This window comes from Sceloporus occidentalis, unplaced genomic scaffold (genome assembly GCF_023333645.1).
Source record: "Sceloporus occidentalis isolate IW3139 unplaced genomic scaffold, rSceOcc1.0.p SCAF_2, whole genome shotgun sequence".
NCBI classification, from domain to species: domain Eukaryota; kingdom Metazoa; phylum Chordata; class Lepidosauria; order Squamata; family Phrynosomatidae; genus Sceloporus; species Sceloporus occidentalis.
This window is the reverse complement of record NW_028316982.1, coordinates 87,951,384-87,967,979: the sequence shown is the minus strand read 5'-3', so window position 1 is coordinate 87,967,979 and position 16,596 is coordinate 87,951,384. Positions and strand designations below refer to the sequence as shown.

The following is a 16,596-nucleotide window of genomic DNA, read 5'->3' as shown; positions in this document are numbered from 1 at the left end:
ATAAAGTCGTTTGGAATTAAGTTTACATTTCCAAACTCTGAAGTGTGTGGCACTGTCTCAGGACAAATCCTAACAGGAACCTAGGGCCTGAACAGACAGGCCAAAATGAAGCTGCTTCGGGTCACTTTGGAGCTATGCTCTTTAAATGATAGGTGCATCCTAAGAGGTTGGAAGCCGCACCAAAGCCGCGCTCCAGTCCTTTGGCACAACTTCTGGCCTCTTTAGATGTGTGTGTCATTTAAACAGCATACTACCAAAGAGACCCAAAGCAGCTTCATTTTGGCCTGTCTGTTTGGGTCCCTAGTAAACCTTTGAAGGCCTTGTATATGTATGTGCCTCAAGTTGACTATCAACCTATGGTATCTCATAAATTTCTTAGGGTTTTTTAAGGCAAGGAATAGCAGAGGTGGTTTTGCCAGTTCCTTCCTGTGAAACATAGCCTGCAGCACCTGGTATTTGTTGGCAGTCTCCCATCCAAGTATTGACCAGGGCTGACCCAAACTGGGATGCTTGAAGAGTGAGCAAGGTCCTGCAGCCTCCATCCTCGCCCCCTTCTTGGGCAGAGAAGCTCTGTGGGAGATCCAGCTTTGGTTTTGTTTTGTTTCTCCCCTTTCTATTTCATTTATTAGCCAGGTTTTTCCAGGCTCCAGATCCCATCATCCCCAGCCTTTTCGAAAAGGTCTTTCTTTGTGCATTTCTCCTTTGAGATCCTCCAGCAAGTGGGACATGAGCCCAACTCCTCCTTCCTCCGTCTCCCTGTGAATGAATGAATGAATGAAGGCCAGGTGCACCAAAGTCCCAGCAGGATTCGACCTGCTTCCTGGGCAAGGACCGGACACAATTCCCCACACAACAACAACAACAACAACAACAACAACCCAAATATTAGCTAAATGGGTAAATATGTGTATCTTCCTAATGCAATAAAAAGTTTATATTTATTTTTTTAAATTCACATGTTAGGTAAATATGTAAATATGTGTATCTTCCTAATGCAATCAAAGGTTTTTTTCTTTTAAAAAATCCAGATATTAGGTAAATAGGTGTTTCTTCCTAATGCAATGAAAGAAATCTTTAAAAAATCAAAATGTGTAAAAATCTGTATCTTCCTAATGCTATAAAAGTGTTTTTTCTTTTTAAAAAATTCTAAATATTAGGTAAATAGGTAAATAGGTGTATCTTCTGAGTGCAGTAAAAGTTTTTGTCCTTAAAAAAATCCAAATATTAGAAAGTTTGTGCCCCTTTACTGCTTCTCGGTCAACCACCCTCCTAGAAATAATAAGCTTTCTCAGGGGCCCCAGGGTTGGGGGTTGGGGGGAGTGGATTCAACATTGGCAGGACAGTTTTAAATTTTCAAGGGGAAGACAAATGACTTCCCTTCCTCTCGTTGTCGTTGTTGTTGTTGTTGTTGTGTGCCTTCAAGTCCTTTTTGACTTATATGGTCACCAAGCTATCAGGGGGTTTTCGTGGCAAGATTGGTTTGGAGGAGGTTTGCCATGGCCTTGGCTTGAGGCTGAGAGAGTGTGACCCAGAAGTGCCTTTCCAACAGAGCTTTCTCCCACGTTTTTCCTTCCCTTTGTTTATTATTATGATTCCTGAGAGGATTCTACCACAAAGTATGCTTTAATATTTCGTAGCCCTTCGTCATTCAGTACACTTCTGACTAATCACTCAGTTAATTGAATCATTGCAGAAATAATCATTGAAGAAACTTGCCAAGAAAACCCTCTTAGGGTCGCCATAAGTCGGAAATGACTTTGGAAGCAAGCAACAACAAGAGGGGGGATTAACAATTCAGTTAATTGAATTATTCTGCTTAATAATATTCAATGACATCGGTCCAGCTTTGCCAGTCCATAGCCTCCACTTCCCCCTCTTCTTTCTGCTCCCACGGGCTCCAGTCCTCTGACACTTTATATACCTGAGTCCTATTACTTGCTGCCTGAGAACAGAGGAGAGATTTCCAGGGAGCTGCAAAGAAAAAAAGATCTTGTCTGATCTGGTAAGCTAAGCAGGGTCAGCCCTGGTTAGTACTTGGATGGGAGACCGCCAATGAATAGCAGGTGCTGTGGGCTATATTTCAGAGGAAGGAACTGTCAAAAACAGCTCTGAGGTTTCCTTGCCTTAGAAAACATTATAAAATTCTTGGGGTCACTATAAACCGACTGTCAATGTGAAGGCAGATGTGTATGTATGTATGTATGTATGTATAGATAATATATGTATCTCCTAGGATGGAGAACAGTAGCTGGGTATCGAATTGTAGAGCAAATAAAGAGCAAATAAAGTAACTAGGAATAAGCAACTTTATATATATATATAAAGTTCCTAGTTACAACGTGAAGGCATATATATGCCTTCACGTTGCCTATCTATTTATAGTGACCTCTCTATATACATATGCATACACACACACACACACACACACACACCAAGATACTTAGTTATTTTATTTGCTCTACAATTCGATACCCAGCTACTGTCCTCCAATCCTAGAAGATCCTGGGATTTGCAGACAACAAACTACAATTCCCTGGATTCTACAGCAGTTTAAACCGCTTTCAGACCGGTTTATTTCTCCACTCCGGATGCATTCCAAAGATCCATTCCAAAACATCATCCCTTTTGAGTATGCCTAAAGAGCATGGATTCAGATATTTCTCAAAGGAGTGGCTTTTTTCTTGAGTTGTTCTTTTGGGATGCCCTTCCTTTTTAATAACAATAAGTAAATAAAACTTTGTCTTTGGTCCCCCGCTTTTTGTAATAAAGCAATCAAGGCGGCTAAGGTCTTTTTCTGGCCCGTCCTCCCTTTGTGCGGCGCCTTGTCCTCCTTTTTGCTGAGGACACTTGGCCACCTTGCCTCTGTGCACAATAAAAGTGTCATTTATAATCAGCCTCTTGTTGAGGGCCTGCAAGACCAGAGTTTGGCCCTTTTCTCAAGAAGAAAATCCTGCTTCCTTGAAAGTCGTGTTTTTTAAGACTCCAGAGCAGATCCCAGGAGCAGCATCTGCAACCTTTTCTACTGGAGAAGTGTCTGTGTCTGTGTGTGTGTGTGTGTGTGTGTAAAACTAATGGGAATCAATGGGAGTTCAGTCTCCTAAAATGCCTTCTTTGCAAGCCTTGTTGCCTGGGACCAAGTCCCCTGATGCTCCAACCCAGGCTTTAACATTTTCACATTTGAACATTCAGGAAGGAGAAAAGCAAAGCCAAGCTCCTCTCTGGGAAGCCCTTTCTCCAGCTGTTTTGGGGGGCTTTCCCTCCTGAGTTCTCTTTTGAAAACAACCTCTCCTGGGTCCTCCTTTTCAAACAGTCATTGAAATGAACAGCCGCCAACAAGACCACGCCCGGCACCCTCCCTCCGAAACCCGACTTTGGGAGGAAATAATAATAATAATAATAATAATAATAATAATAATAATAATAATAATAATAGAGAGTACTTTCACTGGAAACATTTTTATACTATTCCCTACATTCTTCTTTTTAATAATAATAATAATAATAATAATAATGCTAGTGAAGCAATAGATCAAAGTTAAATCCAAAAGCAGGTTTTATGAAGGAAGTTGCCTTTATTTTATATCAGGCTTTCAGCACCTCTGTTTCTACTACACACATACATGCACACAGGTTGTTGTTGTTGTGTGTGTGTGTGTATATATATCTATAGGTAGTTTTGTCTTGAATTGCAGCTGAAACTCTCCCTCCTTGAAAGCTGAAGGTGTCAGATGAATGATACCTATATTTATAGCTATGACTATAGCTATGGATAGATAGAAAGAAAGATCGAGAGGTAGAGAAAAAGAGGCATGATTCACATCTGACACCTTCAGCTTTCGAGTTGGGCGCGTTTCAGCTGCAGTTCGAGGCAAATTTACCTGGGATGTAAATCGCATTGTAAAGAGTGGGGTTTACTCCTGAGTCAGTGTAAACATGCTTACCTGCAGAGCTGCGGAACTGATGCAGAAAAGCAAAATGTTTCTAAACATCGCAGAAAAAACCATTCCTCGATATCACTGTTCCAATAATAATAATAATAATAATAATGATGTAGGGACAATGAATACTATAGGAACAACAATAACAACAACAACAATAATGGAGCAATGAATACTATAGGGACATAATCATAATAATCTCCTGTTTGGTGGCCTTTCCGAGGGAAGGGAAGAGGATCCAAAGAGGGATAAGAAAGGGATGAGATGCGAGATGCGAGGGAGGGATCAGAGGCACCAAGAGCCTCAAAGCCATTCTCAGCTTCGGAGAAAGGATGCGGCTGCATCCGCACTGCAGGAACCATCCGGTTTGGCGCCCCTTTGACTGCCAGGGCTCAGTGCTATGGAATTCTGGGAAGCGTAGTCCAAGATTTCCAGCCACACAAGATCACTTTGTGTTTGTGTGTGTGTTTACGGTCGGTCCTCTCTCTCCACAGATCCTGCGTCCAGGGCTTGAAAATATTCCAAAAAGGATATCTAAGTTCCCCCAAATGCGATAATGATAATGAGAATAATGATAATGCATCTGAGGAAGTAGACTGAAGTCTAGGAAAGCTCCTGCTGCCAACTCTCTGCCTACTAGATTCCAAAAGGAAAGTCTGCTTTTGCCACTTCCATAGCCTTGGGCCAGGAATGCAGTGAAAGCGGTGCCAAACCGGGTTGTATCTCGAGTGCGGATGCAGCCACGGACAGTACCTGGCCCTGATCCTAGGACCTTGGCGCGACTTTGCTTAGGCCCTCCCCCTTAATTTTCCCGCCAGGCCCGCCCCCATCTTTGTGACGTAGAAGGGGGATGCGAGTCCTGGGCCAATCAGGGCAGCCTGGGAAGAGGCCTCTGGCCAATCGGGAGCCGAGGCCGGCAGGTGGCCAGCGGGTTATCCCTGCAGCTGGAGTAGTCCGGACCTGGGACTCCAGGCGGGAGGCCATTGCAACAGCTGGGAAAGAAGGAAGGGAGGAAGGAAAGAAGGAAGGAAAGAAGGAAAGAGGAGGAGGAAGAGGAGAAGGGCAGCTGGGGGCTGCTTCTGGGCCCCTCCTGCAGCCACAGGATTGCTCTCCATCCCCGGAACCTCTCCGCTCCCAGGAACCCAGCTGGACTTTCCAAGGCAAGGCTCCAAAGGGGAAAAGAGGCAGCGCCCCTTCTGCCCTCGTGGCTCGCCTTCTGCCCCGGAGGAAAGGAGGACTCGCCCCAAGGAAGGCCGCCTCGGACGGAGAAGAAGGAGGCTCCCCGGAGGAGGCCCAGGCTGCGCGCCTGCCGCTTGCTCCGCCAAGGACTCCCGCCTCTGGCTCTCCTCCTCCTGGCCTTCCTCCTCTTCTCTACTCCGCCTCCTCTTCCTCCTTCTTCCTCCTAGTTCTACTCCTTCTTCTTTCTCTCCGCCTGTTTCCCTCCTCTTCCATCTCTTCTTCTTCTTCTTCCTCCTCCTCTTTTCCTTCGTCTTTTCTTCCTCTCCCTCTCCTTCTTCCCTTTCCTCTTCTTCCGCTTCTCTCCCTCCTCCTGCCCCTTCTTTTTCCTCTTCCTCCTCTCTCTTTTCCTCCTCTCCCCTCCTTCTCCTTCCCTTCCTGCTCTTGGCTCTCTCCTTCTCCTGCCCTGGATGCCTGGGATCGGGGCGGATGTTGGCGGCGGGGCCGATGGAGGCTAAGGGCCCCGCTCCGCCGGGAGGCTTCCTCTTGAGTAGCAGCAGCGCCAGCCCCGGCAGCGGCAGCAGCAGCATCAGCAGCGCCCCGCTGGCCGCCCTGCACAGCCTGGCCGAGATGAAGGGGCCCTTGGGGGGCTTCCCCTCCTACGCCTCGCTGGCCCCCAGCCCCCCGGCCTTCAAGGGGGGCCACCCCCACGCCTCCTCGGCCTCGGCCTCGCTGCTGCCTCCGCTGGGCGCCCACTTCCCCCTGGGGACCCCCCACGGCATCAGCGACATCCTGGGAAGACCCATCTCGGCCGCGGGGCTCCTCCCGGGCCTCCCCCAGAGGATCAACGCCCTCAACGGCATCGCAGGCATGTACTTCAACCCCGCCGCCGCCGCCGCCGCCGCAGCAGCAGCCGCAGCGGCAGCCTCTCGGTACCCGAAGCCCTTGGCCGAGCTCCCCGGGAGGGCCCCCATCTTCTGGCCGGGAGTCATGCAGGGACCCCCCTGGAGGGACCCACGCATCGCCTGCCCCGCAGGTAAGGGACACACTGCAGACAGGACCCGCTTTGGACCCGCTCTCACTTCCTTGGCTCTTTGCTATGCAATTCTGGGGCCCCACAACAAACTCCAACTCCCAGAATTCCATAGCAAAGAGCCAGACAGAGAGTCCAAGTCCGGGAAGCAAACTTTCCTGTATAGAAGGGAGCCCTTCTTTCTCTTTCTCTTTCTCTCTGTTGTGTCTTTCTTCGAAGGAAGGAGTCACTTTCTTGAACCGTCGACTTCCTCGGTTCCGAAGGAGAAGCGATTGAGGTTCATGAAATATTCCCCCTCCAAGTAATAAATAAATACACAAAACACGTTTTATTTGTAGTTGCTGCTGTTGTTGTTGTGTGCCTTCAACTCGTTTGCGACTTCTGACGGCCCTAAGAGAACCCGACCGCAGATAGATAGATAGATAGATAGATGATGGCACGTCTCTTCAGGGCTGGGTTTGCCCTTGCCATCCTCTGAGGCTGAGAGAGTGTGACTTGCTCCAGATCAACCGGTGGGTTTTTATATGGCCCAGTCGGGATCCAAACCCTGGTCTCCATTACATAGTTCAAACCATTACACCTTGCTCTCTCTCTCTCTCTCTCTCTTATTTCTCTCTTCCTTTCGGGAATCACTTGATTGAACTGCTCCTCAACTCGCTATCCTTCCCGACAGAGAAGCGACGAGCAAAATGGACGATGTCCCTCCCCCTTCCCTTATTTCTTAACCCCCCAAATAGTTTTACTCTGCGCTGTAATCCTCCATTTGGGTGGCAAGCGGGAAGAGCACTCTGCCCATGCTCTGGGATCCTCTCCCCTCTTATGATCTCAAGAGGCGCCCAGCCTGAGAGAGCGCCTCTTGAAATCCACCGGTTTCAATAATAATAATAATAATAATAATAATAATATCAACCCCTATTGCCTACTTTAAACTTGGTCAAGTCACACTCTCTCAGCCTCAGAGGAAATCTTGCCAAGGAAAGCCCTTGCTTTCCGACCCGCCAGAAGTCGCAAACTGCTACGCTTTAGGTCCAAAAGACACACTGCAGAAACAATCCGGTTTGAGACCTCTTGAAGTGCTGGGGAATCCTGGGATGTGTAGTTTTGGGAGACATGTAGCCTTCTCGGTGCCACCGTAAACTAGGAATTCCCTCGCACTGAGCCAGGGCAGCTGAAGCGGTCTCAGACTGGACTGTTTCTGCCGCAGTGGAGGAGGATTGCGAGAGGCTTCTTCACTTCCTTAACCCCTTCCTCCTCCTCCTCCTGCTCCTGCTCCTCCTTTCCGCAGCCCAGGCCGGGATGGTTCTGGACAAAGACGGCAAGAAGAAGCACTCGCGACCCACTTTCTCGGGGCAGCAGATCTTCGCCTTGGAGAAGACCTTCGAGCAAACCAAGTACCTGGCCGGCCCCGAAAGAGCCCGCCTGGCCTACTCCCTGGGCATGACCGAGAGCCAAGTCAAGGTAAGCAGCCGGGCAGAGCAAGGACAGCTAACTACCAGGCTACACTGGGTCCCCAGCCCTTTACAAAGCCAACACGCAAGCCACCAGCCAGACCTTTTATTGGGCAAACGACCTGCTCCATATACTTGTTGCAAGCTTTCCAAGCTCCAGGGGCTTCTTCTTCATCAAGCAAATCAAACAGGTGGGGGGAGAACGATTGGAGATGTTAGTCAGAGGCCTGCATTTTGTGGTTTCAGACCTTAGTAAAGATGAGATTGATGATGGGGATGATGCCTCTTTTGCAGGCAGGTTCCTCCTCCTCCTCCTCCTCCTCCTCCATGCGGCAATAGGGAGATGTTCAAATAATCCAGTGTGTTTATGTATGTTTATATTCTATACAAACTTCCTGAGAGGGTGGTGGAGCCTCCCTCCTTGGAGGTCTTTAAGCAGAGGCTGGATGGCCATCTGTCGATGGGGAGGCTTTGATGGAGAGTTCCTGCAGGGCAGAAGGGGGCTGGACTGGATCAGGCCCTTCTATGAGTCTACGATTTATTTTATTTTGCTTCATTTGTATGTCGCCTTTCTTCTCAGAGGGACCCAAGGCGGCTCACACAGACAAAACGTCAACATTCAAAACAATTTAAAACATGGGCACAGCGTATGACGGAAAATCTCATACAAATATAGATCAGAGTTAAAAATCTAACTTAAAAAACTCCACCGGATCCTTCAAAAGCACCCTGCTCTGCCTTGGATACGAAAGGTCTGAGTTTGAATCCACCGCTTTAACTGCCCTGGCTCTATGCTAGGGAATTCTGGGAAGTCTTTTTTCAATCAGACATTTAGCCTTCTCTGTCAGAAAGCTCTGGGGCCAAAATAAACTATAATTCCCAGGATTCCCTAGCACTGAGCCAGGATGGATTGTTTCTCCAGTCTGTTTTGGAGTTTAGAGAGGGCGATCAGAGGTCGTCCTCCTTTTCCAGGACTTGTCCTCCATTTCAGCCTTCTGCCCAAGAGGAATGCCCAAAGGTCCTCCACTTTGAGCACGGGTTTAGTATTTATAGGAGTATTTTCAGCTTTTCCTAACTTGGGATATGAAGAACTCTGTGTGTGTGTGTATATATATATATATATATATATAATGATATTTTCCATATCTCTGAAAGTGGTTGTTAATGTAACAGAAAAGTATTTCCTCTGATTTGCTGGAAGGGAAGGGAGGGAAAATATATATTATGGATTATGGATTATGGATCGGGCGAATTTAGTCATGTTTGATCGGAGTTATGCTCCTTTTAGTGGGATTTAGCGGCCCGATCCTGTGAGCCTTTACTTATGAGTAGCCACTCCTGAGTGAAAGTGCAAAATAGTAGCTTTTCTTGGAAGGAAACGAGCCTCGACTTCGTTACTCAGGACTAAGGCTGCAGCTGCACTGCACAATCAATGCAGTTTGACCCCGCTTTAAATGCCATGGCTCAATGCCATAGAATCGTGGGGTTTGTTGTTGTTGTGTGAGCTGTCAAAACAAATACAACATAGTTTTAAAAATTACAAAAGATAGGCATTAAAACGGAATCAAACTTTTAGCAATACTGAAAACGTTTTAAAACAAAAAGCAGCGTGGCAGAGTGGTTTTAAGCGCTGGATTATGGCTGCATCTGCGCTTCGGAATTAACGCAGTTTGACCCCTGCTTTAACTGCCATGGCTCAATTCTATGGAATTCTGGGATTTGTAGTTTTATGAGACGTTTAGCCTCCTTTGTCTGTGTACTCCGGCGCCACAGCAAACTTCAAATCCCTTTCGAATGGAAGCCTGGCTGTTAACGCAGTTTCAAACCGCATTAGTTTTGCAGTGTGGCGGCAGCGTAAGTCTGGTCCACTTAAATAAGGCTCTTGCTCTTTTTTTTCAAGTGAGTATAGGACTGCAGCCCAAACTTTTGGAAGTCTGAGTGGATCCATGGGGGGAGAAGGGTCAGAAATAATAATAATAATAATAATAATAATAATAATAATAATAATAATAATGGAAAGTGTTTAAGGATGAGAAGCAAGGCGGTTATAATTAAGATCTATTGGCTCTATTTGTTTATGGCATTCCCCTTTTTATTTTTCATCATCATCATCATCTTCCTTTCCTTTCCCCCCAAAAGCCAAGGGATTTACTCGGATTTGGAAAACGATTTAAGTCTGGTTCACTTAAATGAAGTGTCTTCCCTTTACAAGTGAGTAGAGACTCACTTGTAAAGGGAAGAAACTTAAAAGTGAACCAGACTTAAATAGTTCTGAGTAGAGAGGTAGAAGTTTTGCCTTTTTAAGATTTTGCTTTTTCCAGGATAAGATTTAAATTGAATGAATTAATTGCAATCCTCGACGACGATGAAAACTTAACCGAGAATGTAGCAAACAAATGGAAACTATATATCTGAATTATAACTTCTCAACCCTTAAACACTTTCCTTGATATGACTGTATTCTCCCGGGTATCAAAAAGATTAAGAAGCCCGATCCGAAATAAATAAATCCACTATTGAATGGACTTATTTGCCAACAAAGAATCTTTTTTGCCGCTTAAATTTCTCGAATTGCTGTTCATTAATCGCACCATTAAGAGAAGATGGAAATAGATGTGAAGATTGAGAAGAAATTGTAATTTTTAATATTGTCGGGTTTTGCCATCCTTAATTCCTTCCCTATGAAAATGAGGAACGTTTCAACAAACCAAAAAAGAAATGAAGGAGACTTAAAAATCGCTAATTGAACAACATTTCTCTATACATTTCTCTATAGAGCCCAAAGAGATCTGTTGCGCTCTGCGTTTTATTTAAGGTCGCTCCGAATCTGTCTACAGAAAACCCAAGTGGCGAGGTTAATTAATAAGGTTGTAATAATTAATAAGGTTAATTAATACAATTGTTGTGTGCTGTTTATTAATCGTTGTCGTCCTCCGCCTCGATCAGTGATAAGAGGTGGGTAGGAAATAATAATAATAATAATAATAATAATAATAATAATTTTATAAAAACCCCATTCATTCGTCATTGCAATCTCCCAGATCTATTTTTATAATGATGATGGTGATGAGGATTATCCCAGGTCTTTAAAAAATACTACTAATAATAAATATGTTGTTTTTGTTGTTGCTAAAATAGATCTGGGAGATTGAAATAGTTAATTAATTGCAATTCGTTATTGCAGTCTCCCAGATCTATTTTTTTTATAATGACGACGACGATGACGATGATGTTTTTCCTAGATCTTTTTAAAATACTACTACAAATAAATAAATAGCTAAATAATAGATCTGGGAGATTGCAATAACGAATTAATTGTTTTTAAAAAAATATATACTTTATTTCATAAAAATAAAATAAAAATAAAGTTAATTCTTTTTTTTAGGGGGGGTTGTTGAGATATAATATTATATTATATTAATGTACATGGATGCTTTAACTTGTTGTTTGCCGTTTTGATCGTTTTATTACAGAAAAAGGGGATAAAAATAAAAGTTTTATCTATTATTATTATTATTATTATTATTATTATTTATCATGCCATGTAGGAGTGGGTTGTGTTTCTGATCCGCTTTCCAGTCGATTGTGAAGACAGGAAAAAATATTCTGTGATGTGATATATATATGTACATACATACATACATACACACATACACATACATACTGTTCAGATGCAAAAGAAAGCAATGCTTTGGATGAGATCCAGTGAATCCCTTTCTGTGCAACACTTTGATTTTGTTGAGACCCCATTTAGACATTTACTCCGGAATAAGCTCCTTTGGTGTCAATCTTCCTTCTTCATGAGTAACAAACCCGAATTAATACTTAGAGTAGACCCATTGGCATCAATGGGGCTGAAGTTAGTCATGATAAAAAATGTGGAGGGATAAATCTGGGTCTCAGTTATAAATTTCTCCATTCCTTTTCATGCAAATCTTTCATGCAAGGTTTCAAGGACGCCCCAAATGTAACTCAAGTGTAACGACGACGGGAGTCACACGTTACTTGGACATTAATGGTAACGGATGTGAACGGGATAAGTCCCGTTATTCGATTTAGATGGGAAGGAGAAGAGGGGAAAACAAAGAAAAGAAGAGGAAAAACAAAGAGGGAAAAAAGGTTGACCAGATCTGTCTTCACTGCAAAGGAGGAGGAGCAGGCACTGCGAAATAGAGGACCTCCCAGAAAAATAGAGGACGTGACCAAAGAAAAGCGTTTGAAAAAATAATAATAATAATAATAATAAATCTATATTCCGCCTCTTCCCGAGGGAATCAAGGCGGATTACGGAAAAGTTGGTTATAAAGTTGACTATAAAGTTCGTAAAGCTGAGGTTTTCTAACCGGCTGAAATCAAAGTGAACTCCAACTCCCAGAATTCCATAGCAGCCTCGAGCCAGAAAAGAGTTAAAGCGGTGCCAAACCGGGTCATTTCTCCAGTGTGGACGCAGCCCCGGTCAGCCTTGTGTCCGCTCTGATCCATTTCATGGGGTTTTCTTTGGCAAGGGATGCCCAGCCCCTTCCTCTGAAGCAGAGCCTACACAGCCAACTGGGGTTCCTTGGCGGTCTCCCATCCAAGCGCTGACCTGGGCTGGCCCTTCTTAGCCTCCAAGATCAGGCAGCATCTGGTACTGCCTTTAAGATGGGGATCTAAGGTACCTTTGATTTGACTTTTAAAGTTTTTTTCAAGGATCTGGGCTTCATAATAGGTTCCTGTGTCAAGCCTGTTGTTGTTGTTGTTGTTGTTGTTGTTGTTGTTGTGTGCCTTCAGGTCGTTTCTGACTCCTGGAGACGGCCCTATCCTGGGCTTTTCCTTGGCAAGTTCCTTCAGGGAGGGTTTGCCATGGCCATCCCTTGAGGCTGAGAGAGTGTGACTCTCCCAAGGTCACCCCAGTGGGCTTTGTTTTGTGTGGGATAAGTTGTGGGGCTGCATCCACACTGGAGAAATAACCGGGTTTGGCACCGCTTTAACTCTTTGTCTGGCTCAAGGCTGCTATGGAATTCTGGGAATTGGAGTTTGTTGTGGGGCACACTGTGGATGCAGTTAAGAGACTATAAACCCATCAGCTCTTCCACACTGAAGACACCAAGCAGCTTGACACCACTTTTGACTGCCATGGCTCCGTCCTGTGGAATCCTGGGATTTGTAGTCTGGGTGGGGAGGCCATCCGCACTGCAGAAGCAAAAGCAGCTTGACACCAGCTTTAACTATCATGGCTCCCTCCTGTGGAATCCTGGGATTTGTAATTTTGGGGAGATACTCAGCTTGGTCTTCCATTTGGAGCAGGATGAAGAAGCATCAAGTTTTGTATTGATTCATTCTGTTGTTCATTTGTTTCACTTGGAAGACAGGAGCCAAGGAGGCTGACAAGATGGACAGCGCTTTAAAAGCCTCCGTTAAGATCATCGTTTTTGTGGGTCTCTTGGACTCTGTGGCCTTGTTCTGGAAGAGCTGATTCCTGCGTCTGGCATCTTCAGAGAAGAGTTAAAATCAGTATAAAACAGTATAAAACTGGCATCAAAACGTACAAAAAGTTAACACATAACTAAAACCATGCCCCTCATCTGCCAGGACTATTCGTTAAAAAGCTCACCTCAGTAAAACAACTTTTTTACTTGCAGGGAGGAGGCCAGAAATTTAATATTTCTATTCATATATATATATATATTAATGGGGTCTTGTCCTCCATTTTTCTGGAATGCCCTCTATTTTTGTAATGCCTTAGTCCTCCTTTGCACTTAGCCTGGCCTAGTTGCCCTGAATTAATTCCCCCTTTTGGTTCTCTTGTCTATCTGTCTTCAGAGTTGTTGTTGTTGTTGTTGTGTGCACCTTCAATTGCCTTCCTCTGAGGCTGAGAGAGTGTGACTCACCCAGAATCACCGGGTTTCAAAGCCTGGGAAACCAGTCTACAAAAAGGGATCTTGCAGCACTTTTCAGACTGAAAGAAAGAAGTTGGGACCCCTCTAGACCTGAGCCTGCCTTCTTCCTCAGGGGCATCCCTTTGCGCATGGCTCTTACCACTGAACCTTTAGCCTGGCCTACTGGTTTCAGTGAGGGACTACTGCAACTCTGGAGACCAGGATTCGAACCCAGGTTCAGCCATAAACACCCACTAAGAAGGGGTGACCTTAGCCAAGCCACACTCTCTCAGCCTCAGAGGGAAGCCAGGGCAAGCAAACAAACAAACAAACAAACAAACAAGCCTTCTGAAAAACAAACTTGCCAAGAAAACCCCAGCATAGATTTCCCATTTGAAGGCACACAACAACAACATCAACAACAACAACAACAACAGGTATTTGGATGTCGTTTTTAAATTCTTTTTTCAGACTATTTTTTGGCTGTTTTATATTTTTAGTTGTTGTTGCTGTGTGTGTTTTAAAGTGCTGTTCACCTGTGAGCCGCCTTGGGTTCCTCCCTTCTAGGAGAAAGGCAGCATACAAGTGAGATTAATAAATAAATACATAAATGAAATGTTTTTAACCTGTAAGCCGCCTTGGGTTCTCCCTTTCTGGGAGAAAGGCGGCATACAGATGAGATGAATGAACGAAGTAAGTCGGAAACGACTTTGAAGGCACACCGCCGCAACAAGGACGAAGACTTGTATGCGATTTTTATGCTGTTTTCAGACGGTTTTTAAAAACTGTTTTACATTTCAATTGTATGTTTGTTTGTGTGTGTGTGTTTGTTTCAATGTTTTTAACGTGTGAGCCTCCTGGGGTCCCTTTCTGGAAGAAAGACGACATAGAAAAGAAATTCATAAAAATGTATGCGGTTTTGATACTGTTTTCCTTTCTGGGAGAGAGGCAGCATAAAAAAAGAAGGAAATCTATCTATCTATCTATCTATCTATCTATCTATCTATCTATCTATAATGTTTAAAATTATGAGTCGCCTGGGGTCCCTTTCTGGAAGAAAGGCGACATAAAAGAAAAGAAAAGAAAGAAATCCATAAACATGCGCCCGGTTTTGATACTGTTTTCCTTTCTGGGAGAGAGGAGGCATTTTTAAAAAAGTGAAGGAAATCAATAATAATAATAATAATAATAATAATAATAATAATAATAATAATAATAAAAGGTTTAAGCCTGTGAGCCGCCTGGGGTCCCTTTCTGTGAGAAAGACGGCATTAAAAAAAAAAAGGGGGGGGATAGAAATGAATAACCCCCCCCTGCAGTTTTGATACCGCTCCTCTTTCCGGGAGAAGGAAGCATGAAAAAAACTCCAAAGAGAAATCAATTTTAAAAAATGTTTTTACAAAATGTTTGTGAGCCGCCTGGGGTCCCTTTTCTGGGAGAAAGGCGACATATTAAAAAGAAAAGAAAGAACTGAAAATGAAAGTGCCAGAAGGAAACTAGCAACGCAGTTGTGTGTTTGTGTTTGTGTGTGTTTGTGTGCAGGTGTGGTTCCAGAACCGTCGGACCAAGTGGCGGAAGCGTCACGCGGCGGAGATGGCCTCGGCCAAGAAGAAGCACGACTCGGAGACGGAGAAGCTGAAGGAGAGCTCCGGGAACGAAGAGGAGGAGGAGGAGGAGGACGACGACGAGTACAACAAGCCCCTGGACCCCAACTCCGACGACGAGAAGATCGCCCGCCTCCTCAAGAAGCACAAGGCGGCGGCGGCAGCGGCAGCGGCGGCGGCCTCCTCCTCGGGCTCCTCTTGCTCTGGGCCCCCGACGTTGTCTTTGCTCAGCAGCGCCCCCTCCAGCCACCTCTCCCACCCCTCCTGACTCCGGATGGCCCCCTCCAGCAGCAGCAGCAGCAGCAGCATCCTCTCCCTCTCCCCCAGGCCCTCCCCCCTCCAGCCCTGGGCCCCTTCCCCCGGACAAGCAGCAGGGGATCTCGCTCTCCTTCAGGCAGAGGCCATAGAGAGGGATGCTTTGACGGAGAGTTCCTGCATGGCAGGATGGGGCTGGGCTGGACCAGGGCCCTTCTGGGGCCTCCTCCAACCCTTCTAGGGTTCTACTACCAGGAGTAGCAGCCCAGACAAGGCAGGAAAGAAAGCTCTATGTCTGTCTGTATGTCTGTGTATATATATCTATATATATATATCTATATATTTTTACAGAGGAATCATCCTAAATTATGGACCCGATGGAGCCCCAGCCCAGGCCACGCAGCACACGCAGAAAAGGGGGGCAGTGGGGAGGGCCCTCCAAAGAAAAGAAAAGGACTTTATTTTAGTTGGTAACTTTCCTGAGTTGGCTCCTTTTGTGTTTCCTCACCCCCATCCTTTCCTCCTCTTAAAAAGCCCCCCTTTCATCCCCAGCCCCCCAGGATCCAGGGGGCATCCAGGCCTTTGAGGAATCCTAAACTAAGGCCCTGAGCATCCCTGACTTGAAGGTACCTCCCTTTGCTTTCAGTGGGGCCTAGTTTAGGGATCCAACTCTCTTGGACTTGGCACTTTTGCATACACTCAAGGGAAGACCTTGAGACCAAGTGAAAGAAAGAAGTTGGCGGCACAAGATTCCCTAGACTTCAACCTCTTTCCTCAGATGCATTCCTGCTGCCAACTTCTTGTCTCAAAGGTGCTACTAGATCTCTCTCTAGATAATGATTCTACAGACTAAATAACATGATTTTGTTATATCTTTGAAGGGAAGACGCTGAACTTCTTTAGGATCTCAGGACTGAAGTGTTAAGGACTGGATTGATCTGGGAATAAAAGGGATTACTCTATTTCAGCTAAACTGTCCTCTTCTGGCTTCCTTGAGAGGCACCCCTTTGGGGTTTGCTTTTGAGTAACCATGGCTAACCTTGCCTCTGAGGAAGATGTCTTAATGCATCTCACTAATGCATCTGAGGTGCATCTAAGTCATGCGCCTAATGCACCTGAGGAAGTAGATTTAAGTCTAGGAAACCTTATGCTGCCAACTTCATTCTTTCATTTAATCTCAAAGGTGCTACAAGGGCCCGATTACCACTACCTTTTAAACTGGATCGCAAATCGGTTTGAACTGGTTCCAATGACCCTGGTTCCCACTTGAATCGCTTTGCTGAA

The 16,596-nt window shown here is 45.2% G+C and overlaps 1 protein-coding gene across 1 annotated transcript; it reads left to right on the top strand.

Moving 5' to 3' along the window:
- Window positions 1-5,603: 5,603 nt before the first annotated feature.
- LOC149318650 (homeobox protein Nkx-6.2-like) lies at window positions 5,604-15,325 on the top strand. Its single transcript, XM_089508343.1, has 4 exons — window positions 5,604-6,150; window positions 6,486-6,499; window positions 7,369-7,605; window positions 14,996-15,325. Exons 1-4 carry the CDS (start codon window positions 5,604-5,606, stop codon window positions 15,323-15,325), a joined length of 1,128 nt encoding a protein of 375 aa, XP_089364469.1.
- Window positions 15,326-16,596: the final 1,271 nt, after the last annotated feature.

Bases quoted from the DNA above. Each gene is read 5' to 3' on its own strand.
- LOC149318650 (XM_089508343.1), top strand. From the start codon at position 5,604: ATGTTGGCGGCGGGGCCGATGGAGGCTAAGGGCCCCGCTCCGCCGGGA. The intron at 7,606-14,995 runs GTAAGCAGCCGG...GTTTGTGTGCAG, and splicing joins TGACCGAGAGCCAAGTCAAG to GTGTGGTTCCAGAACCGTCG.